This window comes from Hippoglossus stenolepis, chromosome 13 (assembly GCF_022539355.2).
Source record: "Hippoglossus stenolepis isolate QCI-W04-F060 chromosome 13, HSTE1.2, whole genome shotgun sequence".
NCBI lineage: Eukaryota > Metazoa > Chordata > Actinopteri > Pleuronectiformes > Pleuronectidae > Hippoglossus > Hippoglossus stenolepis.
The window spans coordinates 8,664,036-8,684,170 of NC_061495.1; the positions used below are offsets into that span (position 1 = coordinate 8,664,036).

General features: G+C 41.8%; 1 protein-coding gene across 1 annotated transcript in view; it reads right to left on the reverse strand.

The window, feature by feature from the left end:
• LOC118120443 (ephrin type-A receptor 6) overlaps positions 1-20,135 on the reverse strand; it is a 155,724-nt gene that overhangs the window by 127,269 nt on the left and 8,320 nt on the right. The window contains exon 2 of the mRNA XM_035175374.2: positions 16,905-16,969. Within this exon, the coding sequence (XP_035031265.2) occupies positions 16,905-16,969 (65 nt within the window). The remainder of the gene's footprint in view (positions 1-16,904; positions 16,970-20,135) is intronic.

Consider the following 20,135-nt stretch of genomic DNA (forward strand, 5'->3'; position numbering starts at 1 on the left):
TTAAAGGCAGCACTGTCATCATGTTAAAAAATACATCACTTTGATACTTGGCTCAACGACAGGGTGACTGGGATAGCTATAGAGACATATATCAGTATAAAACGATAAAAAATGTAAACTAAATCGATTGTGGGGAATGAGACTGTGTTTTGAAAGTTATGAATTTGCTTAATTCAGTGTTGGGAACAGAATTATAATATTCAAATAGTTAAAAGTGCTGTACTGCTCCTGTGATGTTGCTTTTCCCATTATACTTCCTACATGGAACTAGCTATTGCCTTACGACAAATTATGACTAAAACGTTTGCACGTGCAGACTGTGACACCTCAAGCTAAAATGAAAATACAGTGTCTTCAGTATGTTGCCAGATAAAAACTGATTTATCAGCAGTTTTGAAGCCAATACACACACCAATAAAAACCCTCTACCTGCAGAAATAAAAACTGGTTAAGGGCATGAACCTTGTCTCCTTTCACCTTGTTCTCCTCCATCTCATTTGCCTAAGCGGTGAAATGTCTCTCCCCTACACACATGCTGACTCCTTCTCATATGAGCTGACACAGACCAGAGACCTTTCTTTTTTTTTCACCCAGCAGCTCAGACAAACTATGCGTGGGAAAACGGAGGAAAAAAAAGGGGCTTGTCGTTTTACATATCTATTTTTTGCCACAGAGGCAGGCAGTCTGGAATGTCAATGCATGGCTCAGCAGCCTCTGAGTGATGTGAGATCACAGTGACGGCTGCACACAGTGTTACGGCACACGCACACACACACAGACTTTGCCAGTGGGCGAAGGCAGCAGGGTGCAGCCGCAGCTTAGATAAGAGCAGGTCGCCCAGGTAGAAGAAAGCATCCTCTACACACACACACACAAATTCAGTCTACCTAGAGCAGGACGACAATGTCAGGTTATACTTGTGGTATAGACAAATAGGTAGTGGTCATAGCAGACCTTTTCAAAATTGTTTCAGGGGTATATCTCTAGATGAGCTCTCCAAGTGCAGGAGCCTAACTGCCATCAAATTTAGCCAGACACTGGAGTCAACGACAAAGACAACTGTGGCATTTTAAACTGCAGAAAAGGTCACCACTATCTCATTCTCTCTTATCTCTTTCTCTCACTCCCTTTTCAATTAAATCCAAGTCTACGTTATTGGTCTGGCACTCAAGGAAACCTGCCCTGAAAAAAACAATATCGCATTGATTGAAGTACAGTAAAGCTGTGTTTCCATCGAGTATTGTTGAGGACACAGAAAAGGAGCCTACACAGTCAATTAAATCCTCGAAGCAAAGAGGACGGAAACCAAAACAACAATTTACAGTAAAGGTCACGTTGCATCTTCAATGTCTGTTATTCTATTTTTTTTCCTGAGCTGTTCGAAATCCTTTTACATTTTGCAATAAACTCATTAGATCGGCCAATGGACAAGTGTTGTAGAAAATTGATGGGTGGAATAAAATGAATTAATCTAATACGTGTGTTTTCCTGTTAGATGTAATTGCAGCACCTCCACACACTTGTTTCATTGAATAAAACAATTATGAGGCAAAACTAAGCCACGTTAAAAGCTCATTTGGTTTCCATTTCCCACTAAAAGCTCCAGAACGAGTGCACCTGAAGGCAGCAGCATTATGAGAACACTAGATTGATAAATTGATAAATGATAAAACATAAGTACTAGCTGTGTTATCTCGACTAACACAATTAATATCATTCCTATTCTGATGTTTCATTGAGTTAATTATACTGTCCTCCCTCTGCAGCAGACGTACAGGATGAGACGACACAAACACAACCCCCGACACATTGCCTCTCGCCTGCTTTCACAGTCTGCTGCTCTCTGTTAAGAAGAGGTTGTCAGCGAGACAGAGGGAGAAGGGGGGGGGGGTGTTAGGAGAGAAACAGAAAGATATCAAGAGGATGGCGGAGGATGGACAGCAAAGGAGGCACGAGACAGTGTAAGACAGAGCGGACAAGAGTTAAAAGGGAGGGAGGTGATTGTTGAGCTCAATGCATCAGTGTGTGTGTGTGTGTGTGTGTGTGTGTGTGTGTGTGTGTGTGTGTGTGTGTTGCAGTACTTCTGTACACTTGAGGGCCAACTCTTATCTCACGAGTGGAAAGATTAAGACGTTACTCAGTGTAGGAAGACTTTTAAGTGATAGTTTGACGTTCAGTTTTTATCCTCAATCAAGAATAACTTTATGGTGAAGTGGATATATCTTAACTATAACCCCTGCAAAACAGGCCAGGAACCTGACACTGAATTTAAGGCAAAATTACAACTTTAAATAGGAAAAAACAAAAACAATACAAAGGCATGAACCCATTATCATATCATCATGACAAAAGTAAAAAAATAAGATGAATGTTACAATGAGACATCTTGTGTTCTTCCCTCTTTGACAGACAAATAGAGACGCCATTGAGATCCTTTTCCAACAAGTGACCTTTTGCCGTCTTAGAAATAATGACTTTCCTCTTCAGAAAAACTAAAGCACTGTCAGCTTCGGCAAACACCTCCTGTCATTTTACAACATGCATTCAGCAGCGATTCATATATTAGTGTGACATTTTATTCGTGACAGAGTATATAAAGTATATTATTAGTATAAATAGCCGGTGAAACATCATGATTGATGTCACTGATATATATTTGTTTAAGTCAGCCAACCAGGAATGGGTCACTGAATGTATTTAATGAAATAAACCTCTTTTTAAAAGCATCACAGAATAGAGCCTCCAATTACTGAAGATGACCTGGGCCTTACCGGCTTCCCGTTACTAGCTGTAGGCTTTCTGTAGGACAGTCGGATTGGTGGGTCATGCATCAAATTACCTGTATTGATATATAAAAATCTATACCACTGGTAGAGTTAAGTAGAAAAAGAGTGTGACATATATGGGATTCCTGTGGAGTTGTTAAAGCACTGCTTCTGTCTTACAACTGGGGGTCAGGAGATGAGGAAAACATCAGAATATGTATAAAGCCTTGCAAATGTACACAATGCATCTTGGTAGAAGATTCAAATAAAATGTCCAATAGCAAAATGAAAAACAGCAGTTCTTCTTAATGAAGGCTCACGTTACAGCATGCCCGAAATGCACCATTAGCACAAACATTGTGGAGCTACTTCCAGGTTTGTCTACTGGGTTTTTAGGCTCGCATGTTGCTGTCTCTCACCCATGTCTGCCTGTCTGCCCGCCTGTCTCCCCGGTAACACTAGGAGACATCTTCCTCTTTAGCAAAGCCATATGACTCCAATCTGTAATGCTTAAACAAGCCTGACTGGAAATGAGTGCAGACAGTACGGGATTGCCCGGCCGGCTCGATCAATTAGGACAGGGAAAGCAGCAAAGAGGCAGGGAAATCGTGCGGTGAGGCACGGCTTTCAGCATCGCCCAGAATTTGTATAAAATGTTAAGTGCATTTTAGAGCGCTTGCCAGACGAAACATTCATCTCCGGCGAAACCGTATCCCTCTCGTGGGCACCATCTCCTGACCTCAAACGGCCCCATCCACCTTCTCAACTGGGATCCGAGATTTAGATTGAAGCTTTACCCGAGAGGTGAGAAGAAAACAAGATGTTTGTCTCTCCCATCCCTCTGTCTCCGCTTGTAAAAGAGACAGGGAGGATAAACTGTGGAGCTTCAGGGGATGAATCTCAGCCAAGTGACCCCGTCTCTCTTCTATCACGGCTCTAACTCCATTGTGTTGAAGAGGAAGATGAAAATAAATGAAAAAACCCACACACAGGGAATGCTAACTTTTGAATTATTTCTACCTAAACGCTGCTTTACCAAATTAGAAATATTCTACAGATTATGATACAAAACTTGACCACACGATACAGTCTGACATGGCAGTTTTACCACAAATGTTCCCAATAATAGGGCTCTACATTTACATAACTATGACCAGGATCATCCCACCTTCCCTTAGCTAAAATGTATCCAAACATTCCATATTAGAGATGATCATTCAGTACAAGTTTGCCCCACATGCAATAGTTAAGTGACTCTAATTCTATAATTTATTTAAAGGTTATGAGTGGGTTTTGAAACTGATATTAGATGTGGGGACACTGCCGTCAGTGGGGATTTGGTAAAGTGATACCAAGGGGTTAAAGGGGGTAAAGGGGGGAGGGGGACAGGAGGAAGTTTTGTCCTGCAGTGCTGCAATTAATCTTTTAGCCGAGCATTTTGTTGCTTCAGGAGCAGAACTGTAATCCATTCACACCCTTCAGTTTGAATTGGGACTGAGAGGGTTTGGGAAGCGACTTGTATTCAGATTGAATGAGCTGGAATTGATGGTTTTCTGCACGCGCCAACAGCAGTTTCACATAGAAACATTTAAACTCAATCCCAGCAACAAACAGAAATAGAGTCCACCCTGCAAAGCAGCACGTCCCTCTCTGTCTCCCTCTCATCACACTATGAATATGGATGCAAATCACTTGAACCCATTGAAAACATTTGACTTTTTGAATATGTATGGGACCCATTTCAATTTCCAACATGACAGGATGCATGACCTTCTCCATCTGCAGCCGTGTGCTGATGTGGCAGCGGCAGCGGATGTAAAGGGGTGTAATCGAAGTGTAACAGAGATGGATCGTGGTCATCTTTATTGTATGAACTCCTGCTGAGATGCAACGATGTGTCATGAAGGAGGAGACTGAGCGGCGAGGAGGAGATGGTGACTGATAGAGAAGTGCAGGAGGAGGGAAGTGTAACACGCTCGGCACATTATGATGCTATTATGTCTCAGAGAGGAAAGTGATACTTTGGACCTCATCTGAGACCCAGCGCAGCGCGGCGCCAAGCGGGATGGAAGTGTCTCCGCCGGTTTCAGTTCCAACAACGGTGTCATTTTCATGTCCCACCTATGTTGCTTAAATAGTAAACGCACTTCATCTGGTCTGATCTCAGCCACCATGGTCACGTTGGTCTCAAAATAAGCTTTGGTCCGGCACATTGCTATCTTGAACTTGGAGGATAGGGCTATCACTTTCTCTAATAATCGAGTTCAAACGAATTTGATATAACACGCATTAACAAAAAATACTTCTACAGGCCGCTTCTCCCCCCCTACATTTGAATGAATTTTCAAATTTTGACCAAAAAATTCGCACTTTTTGAGGAAGGGAAGAAAACCTTACATTTGGGTGTGGATCCGGACACAGAAGGGTTTTTTTGCACATAGTTTCACGTTGCCACTTTTATGAATTTCTCAACAGTAAATGCAGAGATCTTTAAAACATGTATATATACAATATGCTGATTAAAGTGGCAGATCAGCCTTTGCAAAGATACGGCCCTTCTAGTTGTTAATGACAAAACAAGTGAATCAAAAAACATCTTTAGGCTACTGTGCATCTAAATACTAATATAGGCCATTCCCAGGTGAGGACTGCATTGAGAGCAACTAATAAATTCCAGTCAGACACTTTGCAGCATTCAACTTTTTATTACTACATGACGTCTTTGGGCACTTCAGTGTCCACAGACTTAATGTTGCACTATTAAGCTGCATAAATCAAATAGCTGCCACTTCTTATAGAATTAACAGTAAAGCAGCAGAGGCAGAGATGTATAAACACAAAAACTCCACAACGGCTGCGGCCAGATAACACAGAGAGTTTGAATTTTTTAAAACAGCCCCAACAGTCCAGGTTACAGTAATGATGTTTTGTGTTGAACTTCTGTTGCTTGCTGCCTGTCGCATACCAGAATACAGTGTGTATGTAAAAGCACCTTTACTGGCCACAGAAATGTGATTTCACACAGCGCTGCCCCACAGAGTTCTGAGCACTGCTCTGCACCCACCAGCCACACAGGTGACACCAGCAGGAGTCTGTGAGGGTTCAGTGCGTAGGACTGGATGTTAGAACTGGGCAAAAAGAAACTCATTTTCCAGCCCCTGCTTTTTGCATTTATGGAAGTCCTTCTGGAAATTAGTCAAGGCAGTCCCAGGCTGGTCTGAAATATAAATCATGCTACAATCACTATCTTGTTTTTTCATTTTATTATGTTAAATAATATGTAATAATGTAATTTTTATTCTATATGTTTTTATTTAATGTAATGTTGGCTATGGTTTTCTCTCTTATGTGACCAAATGTTCACTGTGCAAAAACACTGAAAAAGAGTGACTAAAACAAAAAGCAACATTTCAGTCACATGTGCCAAACATTTACAAAGCACCTGATCAACATTACCCTCCCGTGGTTCCACTGCTGATAATGCATTTTCCATTTTAGCTCGTTACTTCACTCTACTTCACTTAGTCCATCGATCAGACGTAGCACCAAATGTCAACTTCGCGTTGATCAGTCTGCGTTTGGAACGTGTTCTTTTCCATTTTCAAGTGTCAGATTGGATTCTCGTCAGTGGCTGTTTCACCAACACGTCCATATTCAAACAATAAAACAGGTAGACACACTTTGTTCTATTTTGACATCAAAATATGTTAACACCATACGCTGGGACACATTTCCTGGAGTTACGTGTGTGTGTGTGAGTGTGTATGAGTGTGTGTGTGTGAGTGTGCATCTTCCCCTGATTTTCTATCTGACCACAGAGAGTGTGACAAATGGATGTGTCAGAGCTTGATGGAGCGCTGCGATTGCTCGGCTAGGCACAAAGCTATTACAAAACTATATAGACAGCTCCAAAGAAAAATCCTGTTTCAATCAACCACACATAATCTGGGAGACAAAGAAAGATGTTCTGCTGTTGATAGAAAGAGCCGGGGCAGCTTCCTGCCGGAAGATCATTTTCTTATACAGAATTTAAATATATCAGTATCTGGGGGAGTTGAAATCAGATTTGTGTACATAAAGAAGGACTGAAAATGTTATCTGGGGCACGGCCAACTGATATATTTTAGAGCTGCTCAACTGACTATGAATAGGAGGCTGATTTCTTAGACCTATTTGGGGTCATAACTCACCAAAATAAAAGCCCCTTGGCTTTTAGTACATCTTAATGTAGCAACCAGACTTTAAAGATTATAAAATAAAGACTTTTGCTGTATACATGGCTTATATTTTCTCTATAAATAAGGACTTTTATTCGTATAAAATATCACTTAATTTGGCTGCTTTCCCCAGAATTGTACTGCCAACGTCTTATATTTAAACGAGTACATAAAATCACACAAGCTTAATACTCAAACAAGGTGTCGTCTGAAGATACATGGGGTGAGTTTTAGTACATATTTCTGGCACTGCTAATATTACTGATTACTGAGTCTTTTAACATCACCTTGAAACGGTGTCTCCACTCAGACGTCTGACATTCCAGCAGTATAATAAAGGTAGCATGGCATATAGCAGGATTATGTACTTAGAGCTTGTCTGGGCTTAAAGGCATTAAAACATTTTGACACAAACGACAGATTTTAGATTGGTTTTATGCAATGTAAATGGAAAAAAAAGGAGAAAAGAAAGAATGCATCTGCAAATGTACATCGTCGACTACTTTATAATCTAGCATCTAAATATGAAGAAAAAGTCTCAGAAACAATTAAAACAAATGCTATAAACACATCCACGACTACTTCTACCTTGTTTCTAGCAAAGTCTTTTGTCTGCATGATGTGAACTTGGGGCTATGATCACTCTGCTGGCACTGCAATAAATCCGTTGGTAGAAAAGTGCAGAGTTGGGGCTCAGGTTTGGAATAAAACGACATGCATCAGTGTCACCCTAATATATTTTTCTGATGCAAGTCAAGTGAAACAGACAGCAGTAAACATCCTACTAGAGATAAAGCACTGTGACCTTGGGCAGGTTTTCTCTAACTGGGTCAGCTCGCTGTTCTGGTGTGCACATGAAGGGCGTGTGCAATATGCATGTATCTGTGTGTGTGTGTGTGTGTGCACGCGTACATGTGCCACTGTCTGTCTCTCTGCCTCTTTCTTTCTTTCTCTCTGTCTGTCTCCTTTTGGCTATGCATTAAGACTTTTTTTACCCACACACACACACACTCACATATTTTTCCTTCCCAGTGCATTGACGTCAATATGCAGGGAAGGTAAGGGAGTGAGGGGGAGGAAATGGGTGGACAAAGAAGGGCAGGGTGAGGACAGATTCTGAGACAGCGAGAAAAGTAGAGGAGGGAAGACACGAGGAGGAAAAGACAGAAAAAAGAGGAGACAGAGAGAGAGAGAGATAGAGAGAGAGAGCGAGACAGAAAGACAGAGTTAGAGAGACTGAGAGAGATATGTTTTCCATTTCTACATCTTGGTCAATAAAATAAGAGACACTTGAGAAGTGCTAGGTTTATCTTACCAGTAAGAAAAACAATAAGTCTTCTGATCATCCACCAGTGAATCCAGTGCTGTCTCACTCATAATGAAGCAATGTGACCAAACCAGTTATCAAATAAGAATTTCAAAACCCAAACCTGATAATAAATTATAATGATTTAGGAACATATAAAAATGCAAATTTACTTTATTTTAATGATCTCATTTGCAAAAATAAGTAAAACAATTTACAAATAAGGTGGAGGTTTGATAGTGGAATTCTTAATTAGGTAACATATGAGATAAGCAGCATTAGATATAAAGTGTTCATTAAAACATGTTTCTGGAGAGGTGGAGCCTGGTTACTCTGCACATGTCACTGCTCCAAACACTGGAGGTCCTGAGTTAGATCTACGAGGCAAAAAGCTTAATAATGTGAGTACAATGTAATATACAAGAGAGAGAATTTCCAAATGCATTAGAGATGTTTGAAAAACATTATCTTCACTTTAATTGGAATCGTGCTAAAATGATCAGCTGATCATTTCACCAGAGAAGCTCACAAGTCGGTCTTGATGAAATGCAAAAGCACAAGAAAAGAGTGGAGCTGCAGACCAGTGCTTCTCTTTCTGACAAACTTTGTCTCACACTGATTTAAAGAGAGCACAATAACTAACTGAGCCACATTTCACATCTGCCTTTGTTCTATTTAGTAACATCTGCTATAATCTGCTTTATATCATTTCAGTTGGCAGAGGTGACGTTCAGTGACGAGCGAATGCAAATCAGAGCAAAAAATGAGACACCTGCTGCTTGTTTGGTACGATGTTTGTTCATTGCGTGATTAGGGGGTTTTATCAGTCGTAAACTGAATCCCGCAGTGGGACCATCCATCAGAAACACAACTGCCAGAACACAGCTTGAACAATAAAGCCACACATGACGCTGGGATGAACATGCCCTCTTGATTTGGCAAATTTTCTGCATCAGAAATTTTAATTGTATTTTGCCTTCCATTCCTTTAGTGTATGACATTGTTGCACAATTAGAAACATGACAAATAATTATTTATCTATTTTACTGTATTAAGGCACTTAAAAATATCAAAACCCAACTTTTAATTCATAAAAAACTAGGTATTAAAATGCAATAACAGATTGAATGTTGTATGGCGCCAGTGTTGTGTTCTTTCATCAATATATTCTTTGTCGGCAAACTTTACTTCCTGCCATTCTTTATTTAGACTGAACTATTGACCTGTTTGGATTTGGCACCTCATGTTCTACAAAGATTTCCTTTCACTCATGAAAATAAACTAACGTCTCTCTGTCGAAACTATCACGGCAACCACAGATTCTGTTTCCCCTCCTTGGCTGCCAATAGTTCCCATATTCATGTATTCAGCACCTGTGTTCAGCTTTAGCCGCTAATAACCTCCTCTCCCCTTCCCTTCCTCCATTCCATTCTCTTTCACATCCATCCGGTCGGCTTCTCCCCTCCCGCTCCGTCTCTCTCCTCCTCTCTCTTCTTTCCCTGCATTCCTCACACGGCGAGGGTTAGCCCAAAAAGCTGTCAGGATATGTGCGGCTGTCAGCGAGATGCCGAGTGGGAGCGCATTAGATATCAGCCTCGGTGTGTCCCTGACAAGAAACAAGCCAATTAAGGAATCCCCCGGCACTGCTTAAGCCCGGTTATGGCAGAGGTCCCTGAGATGAACACTGGTGCGCTAAATCATCATACCTTTTTTTATATTAGAGCCTCCGTGGGGAGAAGTTGAGTGATTCTGGATTATTCCCCTCCTTTTTTTTTTTTTGTTCTCGCGGAGCTGCCGGCCATCACTCAGCAGCGTGCGCCTTAGAGAAGTTTATCTGGGCTATGAAGGACACTTGACATGCAGATTTCCCTCTCTCGTCTCCTCTCTGTTGCTCAGTCTCCCCGTCTGGACTAATAGTATTAGGGCTGGAGGAAGTGCTGCGAGATAAGCCTCAAGTCATGTTGCAATCAATTACTGCGGTTAAATATTGCAATAAAAAGATTAAGGATTAGTATCGGCGGTAGAAGGGAGGCTTGAGAGGGTGTGCCGGCGATGTCCTGCGGGCGTGCGCACTTGAACGTTGTATTTATGTGTGTTCATCGTTTAATTCATTTCACATTCACAAGTTATATCCAATCACTCCCCGATGCCGCCTCATATTTACGTCTGTTTTCTTGTTTTTCTCTCTCATTTCAGCTCTGTCTCTTCCTGCCAACCCCCCCGTCCCCGACCATCCTCCAAACTCAAAGACTTAATCTCACAGCAATCCTCTGAAAACTTTTTTTCCCAAAACGGACAGACCAATTTGTTCTGGGGACTTAATGTCGATTAGCGGCTGTCATGGCTTACACTGGTTTCTTTTTACTTTTGGCGGGAATGCTGCATGGGTATTACTGTTGTGCATCATATCATCATTCAATAAGGATGCTGCCTGGTTAACAACATGGTCTTTAAAGGATGACACGTTTGCATTGAAGCTAATTAAAGGATCTTCACCTCTGAGCCTTAATAGATAAATCTGGACCATTCATCCATTATCTGTACAGCTTATCTTATAATGGCAGCGGGGGGACTGGAGCCAGTCCCAGCTGACTTTGGGGGAGTGGCAGGGTACGTACTTGACAGGTCAGTTTAAAGCCTCCAATCGATCTCACTCCAGTCTGCGTGTCTCTGGACTGTGGAGGAAGCCAGGGTACCCGAACATCCAAACTCCACAGAGGAAGGCCCCGACCCAACTGGGATTCAAACCATGACCCCTCTTGAAAACTTTTTTACAATTTCTTTATTTGCTGCTTTGTTCTTCTGCATTTGAATACTTTGTGACACTTGACTGGGTCAATTGTTCAATTATTACCACATATGCAAATCTTTTGAGACAGGTCAAAGACAGTGGGCCACTAAAGGAAGAACAGATAATAGTAAATCTGCTGGGATTATTTGCAGATTTATACATATTTGGATTGCAGCCTCACACACACACACACACACACACACACACACACACACACACACACACACACACACACACACACACGGAGGTATGGGGGTTGAACAGCCTCATGTTTAACTGAGCAGTTAAATAAGTAAACCAATGTGCTGGTGCTACGTTTATTTGCCCCCAGGCTCATGTAACTCATCTGTTGCCTGCGATCTCTGACAATAGATCAAAATAGGATTATTCACTGCCTCTGTGATGGACAACTTTCATTCTTTGTCGTCAGACCTGCCCTTACGCTCGGCTGCCATTATAATTTCAATGAGTGAACCCGAAAGGCAACACTAGGCCTTCTTAATCCCTTAAATCTGTTGTATGTAATTCAATAAATACCAGCCCCCCCCTGCCCCCCACACACACCCAAGTGCACCAACACCACCCACCCACTACTGGGGAAATGACTCATGCATATTTCAGCAGTGTGCCTGCCCATTCTGAGTGGAGCTGCATGCAGACGCCAAATCAACCCTCTTTCCCTTCTTCTCCTTCTCTCTCTCTCTCTCTCTCTTATTCACCCCTCTAACGCTCTGCTCTTCATCACTATTCTGAATTTCAGAACAGGGGGAAGACAGAGAATAGAGACATACATGTCCCCCCCCTCATGAAAACCCACCTCTCTACACCTCCTTCTTTTAAGTATCTGCTTGCCTTTGGCATTCACACACACGCACACACACGCACACGCACACACACACACACACACACACACGATTATAAACTAGAGGATAGATCAATTGCTGTTCAATATGCATAAGTCTAATGATTAAAACCTCTGGGGGTGAGTCTGTTTTCTAACTCCGAGGATATTCCCACATTCAGGAAAGTCATTAAGAAACATAGCAACAGTCCTTCTTGAATGGTTTCCCCGTCCGTCTGGGCCGAATGAAACAGGTCAATTTAATTTCCAATCAGAGCAGGTAAAAAAATAATCAGAGGGCACCTTGCACCGAGAACTGAGCGTGACCAAGACACATGATCGTGTTCACAGTGTGTAAACATCTGTTTACAGCTTTCCACGGTGCTGGAGAAGCCATAGACGTGGACCTACAGGGAAATACGTTCGAGGGATGGAGGAGACCAGGCACAATTAATTAATTGATTAAAGTGTCTCAGGCTTTCCCAGTAATTTTCACTGTAATTAAAAGTATTCCCAGCCAAGGCAACTGTGATAATCACTCGTAAGTGTGTGCCCATTGAGGGGAATTTACAATTCAGCATTGCTTAATAAACTATTATGCTATCATGACTGACAACTAAATCTTACCTGTAACTTTTACCATAACGAGAAGGCAAAGGGAAGCTGTCCACACACATCTGGATATTTTGGGCCTCTCGTTCACAACAACATTTTCAGTCGCAGAAAACAAAATGCAAAATACAAATGCAAGTGTAGTATCAAGTTTCTGTTTATCTGTGTGTACATGTGAAACAGAGCGTTTGGAAAACAATGATGTCGCAGCTTTATTATTGGATGCCCACTGTTGCTTTGTGTAATGAGCATGTACTGCACACAACAACAGTGGTGGCCTATACCAACATCTCTATGTTTGACACTGCAAGGTCTAATTACAAGGTTGTGGCATAATTTAACATCACTAAACCAAAATTCCCAGGCATCTCCTCTGCCCAACATTATCTGGACTATACAGCGCTCTTCTCTGGTATTTGATGGTTCGTTGATGTAGACTTTATCGCCACCTTCATGGCCAGGCATTCCCTTTGAAAGCATCCAAAAAAAAAAGCTCAGTGAGGCAGTGTTGTAAAGCAAAGGCCTGTAAACTTTTATGTTTCAACTTGCTATCAAGAGATTTTATATTGTGCTTCAAAATTTGGTTATTGTAGGAAAAACAACTATATCTCACAAGTGTGGGTTCCTGAAGTAGAATATAAGCCAGGTTGTGTGTGTTTGTGTGTGTGTGTGTGTGTGTGTGTGTGTGTGTGTGTGTGTGTGTGTGTGTGTGTGTGTGTGTGTGTGTGTGTGTGTGTGTGCAGAACAAAAGAGCCTCAGGAGAGCTGTATGGGCGTGACAGGTACATGCCGGTGTTCTAAATTAATGACACTTATTGTAATCTTACTTCTTCTGTAAGGTTTACAATTCTGTACACAAACAAAATTCAGTGTGGCTTCCCATGGATATGTAGCATCCTGCCACAGTGTTGTCATGCTGGCAGGACACAAGCATATACGGTTCCTTGTGGTTAACCTTCCTCTTCTACACAACCACTCATCTTCCTCTTGTTGCAAGCAATGTTTACTGGCTATATAAACCTCCATTTTCCAATGTTACCTCAGTTTTCTATCATATAAACAGCTAAACTGCTTCCAACCTCTTCATCAGGTCGTCATATTGGAGCAGTTCTAGAGTTGGAGCATATAAAATTATTTTGAGGTGCGCATTGGGAAGGAGTGACGTACAGCGTGTCCAGAACCAGACGCTGCAGCGGGTAACTCTGACAGGCAGCTACACGGTGCACTGCTGTATCGGCCTGATACCAGGCTGTGTCTAATATGGTGCGGATTGACTTCCTCTCGCTGGCTCCCAGGTAGCGAGGGGGATTTAAACTATTTTACCTCCCCAGATCTTCACACCTTCCCTCAGGCTCTCTCACCCCGATGCCTTAAATATTAATGGTAAATCGGAGGATAGTGGATGAGTGAGGAAGGGAGAGGGATGACAGCTTAATCATGGGGGCAGCAGCAGCCCCTCTCTCTTTCTCTCTCTCTCTCTCTCCTCTTCCTCAACGCTGTGGGCGGCTGTCACCACGACCTACATGATGTAATCACCTCCATAACCCTGATATGGGCCACTAAGGGCCTTGCAGAGAGAGATAGAGACAGAGTAGGAGGTGGTAGGGGGGGGGACCTCAGGGACCCTGCTGCTAGGATCTGTTAAAGTCAAAACCTACATCAGGGATGGACATCGGAGAAGAGCTGGAAAAAAGTTTACTGCCACAGCTCAATTAAACACAGCCTCCGTCCAAGTGCAGCCACTTTCAAACAGACATCATTGGTTGCTTTGGTTTTTCCTGATTCTTATCTCTCCATTTCTTCAATCCACATATTTTACTTTTCTCATACTTCAGAATTAATCCCTAATTGAAAGCTTGTTAAAATCTACTTCACGTCCTGATAGCCATTCATAAATAAAGGTGGCTGAAAACTGTTGTGGTTTGGCTGTACCTGTGTGTCACTAACCGACCTGGCTGCCTGCGTGCACCCTGCCCGTCCTCTCACAGCACATGACCTGAGTCTGCAGCCGTAGAGACGTACACTGCCGAAGCAGAGACGGCCGCCAGAAGTTAGCGAGTCACAGAAAAGTCGTCTTCTCGCTGTTTTCAGGCAGTGAGCGCTCATTAGCTTTGACGAGAGAGCCAATGGGAGGGGGTGGGGTGTATCGGCTGCATTTTTCCGTGTAGCCTGCTCTTGCTAACATTTCCAGGAGGAAGGCTTTGCACTCTGAGTTATTTGGAATTACAGGTTCATGGCTCAGTCACTGCTTGTCTCAGCCATATATTATGTGTTATTTTAACAGGGAGCTGCTCAGAAATGCTATGATTTTGTGGTATTATGCATATTTTGAGGAATTTTAAATACATTGAGGGCATTTTGCCTGTATACCCAAAACTTTATAGCACAGGTTAGATTAATATTAGATTTATATATTGTATATTTTCAGATATAGTGAATTGTAGCTATTTCCCAACCCTGATTTATTAATCTGACATTGACATTACATTATACATGTGGGAGAATCTTCAGCATTGAATGTCATGTCGCATTAGTTCCTAGAAATTCCTCGCTGTAACTACGGAGATGCTCGTGACAAGCGTGTACATCACTTTAAATTGAATCTTGAAATATTTATAATCATATTCTAAATGGATATTTTTCTTCTCCTCATCAGATGTCAGGGACCACTGACACAAAATAAACGAATTGTGTCATGAAAGCTCACAACTGATGAGCGATGAGACGGATCACACTTGCAAATACAAGCATTTGCTTCATTAAATAAAGCACTTAATAGTTGACATTTTGAAAGGTGCTGCATAAGAGAAGGTTAAACACCACTGGCATTTTCCTGACAGGAACCCACTGTTGTTTAACCCTCGTTTTTTTTGCCAAAATGAGAATTAAACATGAACAAACAAGGAGCAAACACAGTCAGCAGAGTCAAGGAGCCGCTCTGCCTTTTTCCCTATAAGAAGTCTCCATCTTGAACTGGGCTGTGCTGTACTTAATGTGCATGGAAACAGTGCATGTGAACAAAGAGGCACGAGTCAGCCAACTCAGCTTTTTGTTGCTTACCGCATACAACAAGAGGACATTTTCAATCAGTCCTGAAGGTATTCTGACAGGACAGAGATCAAAACATGAAGGTTTTTCCGATCCCAGGATGTTACGGCTTCTTGTCAGCACATCTATATTTTATGACGCCAATATACATTCGGGTTTGGCACCCGCTGCTGTTTCACGGATTTCCAGGCAGACAGAAAACTGGAGCTGGAGGCACTTACTGCCACAACAAAATGAAAATACCCCCTTTTGGGTCGCTGACTGACAAAAATGCAACATAAGGTACAGCCCATGCAGCCTCTCTAGTAACTGGAACATTGGGTTTTTGCAACATGTACGTTTTTTTAACTCTTTCCCTCCCAAGGATAAACAAAAAAGGAGGGGTTGCAGATGATTGACAGGTATTGGAATTGACTTATTAAGATGGTGAACTTGCTGCCTCAACAATGTGTCTTACTCATTATTGTTCTATCACTTGGTTGCATGGACATCTTCACAGTCAAAAAGAAACAGTCATCTCGTTATTCGTTTATAAAGCTAAGCTTAAGCTAAATTATCATCTTTAAATGTAGAAATTTTGTTCACATTTTGTAGTTGTGATGAGCTGCTCTGCTCGTATTTACATTTGTGCGACAGATCGGGCTGTTCCTGCAGCCCTCCCTCCTCTCTGCTGCTATGATGATGATCATGATGGTACTGTAGATATTGCTCGCTTAGTGACCTTCGGTTGTACACTATTTTCCATGATGCATTTTTACAAAATAGATTTCTGATAATCCCTCGTATGTTTGAAGGTCTTCTACACTAGCTTGATGTTAATTTGCCAACCAGCAGATATTAGCGACCACCAGTGGAAGTTACAGATGCATCATCCAGTGTGTTCCTTAGTGTTATCAGGTGTTTCAGCACCACATGACACCCTCTGCTCAGGCAGGCCCCCCACAGGCTGATCTGACCTGGGGCCCAGTTGGGGTCTTTCCTCCTGATCCAGAGCCATTGGCTGCAGCGTACTGCAGTCCCTGGTGATTCTATTATGGTCTGGCGCAGGGCGTGTTGCAATGTTGTGTTTAGTTTTGTAACTTTGGCCTGAACTTTGGCTTTAAAAGAGAACATTAAAAGAGTGAGTGATACAATGGGAGCTTCCTTAGAGACCGAGGCTCATTATCTGTCTCTGACTCACAGTATTTCCCAGGAGAGTTTCGATCACTACCCACTCTGACCTGTTATCATCGATATAATTGATCTCATTGATGCAGCATGATGCCATTCATTCTGAATAGTGACACCAAAAGAAATACAATCAGGTGAAGAATTGTCCTTCTTACCCCGTTTATAGGATATGTCTTCCATCCCAGCTCTCCAAGCACAGACGTTGTATCCAGCAGCACAACTGAAATGGGAAAAGGAAGAGAGGGGCAAATGTATCATTAGCAAACTGTAAACACACTCAAAATCTTCTATTTTCACGTTGGAAATTGAAATATCAGTCATAAACATGTTCATTTGGGTATTTTTATATTAACTATGAAGAAATTGGTTTGTGGGATGAATATGTATGAGTGTGGTGGGGTTTACACAGAGAGCAACATTTTTGTTTTGCTACGAGCGGAAGAATTTGGAGGCTGACGGATTGCAGTCAGATTGCTGTCAACAGTCCATTCCCCTACCTGACATCCTGTGCTCCCACCCACAGCTTCACTGGAGTCTCCCTCACAACAATATGCTCCTGTGCTGCCTCTGAATGAGGCTGCTCGTGAGATATAATCAGGGATGATTAACCCTTTTTTTATACTTGTAAATGTTTCATTATGCCAAGTATTAATTCATGTAAATTAGAGCTTTGGTATTACAATCCCCCAGAGTTTAATATGCAGCGATTTTAATCTTGGTATATCCTGATAGTTTTGTCAGACTGCTCTAACCTTCCAGGTGGTGTTAGGAAAAAAAACAAACTAAACAATGTAATTTTACCCTGGGAGATTCTGCCATCCTTGACAATATTTTGTCTTGCTCTCAAGGACAGCGGATTTAATAATTCAGGAGGAGAGAGTCTCTCCCGGCGTCGAGCCATTTACAGTGAAAAGAAGCAGAAATGGCTTCCTGAATTTACATCCACTGTGATGCCAGAATAACATCACTAAATTAGGTGGGGGGGGGATGTATTTACCTGCACTTGTGACAAGATTAGGGAATATGCAGGAGACTAGAGTTGAATTTTTCAAAAATCCATAAATATAACATGGAAGCCCATCCAGTCACCTTGTCAACTGTGTGTCAAAAGCACAGTGTGTGTAACAATACAGTCTCATCCCACTTCCATGTAGATGCACTGCCTGGTGGAGCAGGTGTTAGGGAACTATTGGTATTCAGGCAGAGAGTGGTGGCTGGCACAAAAAAACAACACTAGAGACTCGAGAGACTTGTTTAAAGCCAATAATGTTCTTCCTCGTGCTGTGAAACGTAGAATCAGCTCCTCAGAAGGCAGAACTGTTTCATCTTTAAACTCGTCCTTGACTGATCTTGTATGTCACGCTGAAAATCACATATTTGTGTGTTTAATACCGACTCTGATTTCTCACAAATCATATTTTCTAGTTAGATAATGACAGGGTTCTAAGTGTAAGTCAGTCGTGAAGGTCCATTCGGGGCTCTGCAAGTGGTCCTCGGGGGTCTCATTAGACCTACACATATCTCCATCAGTGAAAGTCTTTCCTGAATAAATCTCCATTACCATCATTGCTGTGGGATGGCTACTTAATACAGGCCAACGTACACCAAAGGAGGTGGCTTCAATTCCGTGATATTGCAATTTGTAAAATACAATGTCAAAGAAAAATGAAAATTTATATTTATATCTCTGTGAATGTTCTCTGATGAGAACAAGGCACGTAGAGAGGAAGAGGGGACACTTTTTCTCCGTTTATGAGCTGGTACACGTCTGATGGAGATGGTCCTCTATCTGCTCACTGAGGTTTTCATTGTATTCGTGAATATGTGTGCGTGTCATACACAACTACACAAACGCTCCTCGACTTCCCCCTCATCTCCCAGAGAACTGCCTCAATGTAAGACGCGCTGCAGAGACACAATGTTGCACCGCAACGTTTTGGATCAAGCAGAAACAACATGTGTATCACAACATTCAAGAGTTAAGGGGAAATAATCCAGGAAAATGAAACCGCAGTGTTGTCAGAGTAAACAACTACAACACAGGCAAAGTAAAAATGTTGGTGTGGTTGTACAGCAGACACATGTATATTGAATCTACACAACGGAAACAGAAGTAGTCAGTCAAAGTCATAATATAGTGTTTATAAAAAGATAAACATCCTTTTTAGACTGAACTACAAATATTGAACTCTATGTTAGGGAACCATAAAGTTATTGTACACTCACATTATACTTCGGAGAACATGATACTCAAACTTAAACCCATTTGATTATGAATTACTGATGCTATATTCTTACTAACGAAATATTAATATAAATAAATAAAAGGTATTCATATTAATACAAAATGTTGAAATTAAGGAATGCATTACAGCAGCATTGGCCATCATAACCACTTGGGGGCAGCAAAACAAGCCGTAAACACAACACTGACATATTGAGAGAGATCACATGGTGTTGCTTTAAACTGACGCAGGGAAGTTCTTAGCTAACTGTGTTTCCACGAGGGTGCAGAGCAACATGAGCACACCTTTCAATGAATGAAGATTTCACTCTGCGCCTTTTGTTTTCCACTGACGCCCCAAAAGACAAATCTGTCCCTTTAGCTGCTCAGTGCTCTTCAGGATCTATTCACTAACTTTGTCAGACAGCATACAGGGAGATCTGTTTCGCTAAAGAGATCCCCCTGCAGCGCCTAGAACATGGTTAATGAGGACTAGGTTGGGAAAAACCAAAATGATGAGCTGGAATCTTCAAATGATGAAATGAAAAACACACCCGCACTCATCGTCTCACGAGCAAAAGTCCATTCACGTATAAAGGAAGACATGAAGCGGGAACTCGTGTGTCAGTGTATAAATTAAAAAACATCCTGAAACCTGGATCATTAGTGAGGTTTCAATGACTGAGAAAAATATGCTGTATTTCAACGTTATAGAAATGTCATCTGTATGCTGCACATGACGGACAGCTGAGGAGAGGTCAAATCTGACTCAGCAAAAATTAGCGGACACAGTTGTAGGGGGAGCAAGAGGAAGAGACAGGCTGAAATATATATATATATATATATATATATCAAAAAGTTCCAGTCTTTCTAAAGTTCACAGAGGGACAGAATCGTGACTTTTTTACTTCAGTGCTGCCCATCTTGACCAGGACTCCCTGGCAGAAGCTTAACTGTATCTCATCGGGACCTTCCCGGGTAAATAAAGGATAAATAAATACCATCAACCTTTATTTCCCCACTATCCGACACACAGAGCACATCAAATCATGAGCACCAGATCATATTTCACAGCAAAGACTTAACAAGAAACTTTGAGCTTTGAACATGTAAAGCACCTAATAACTCCTGTTGTGTTACATCAATGTGAGAAAAGATGCAG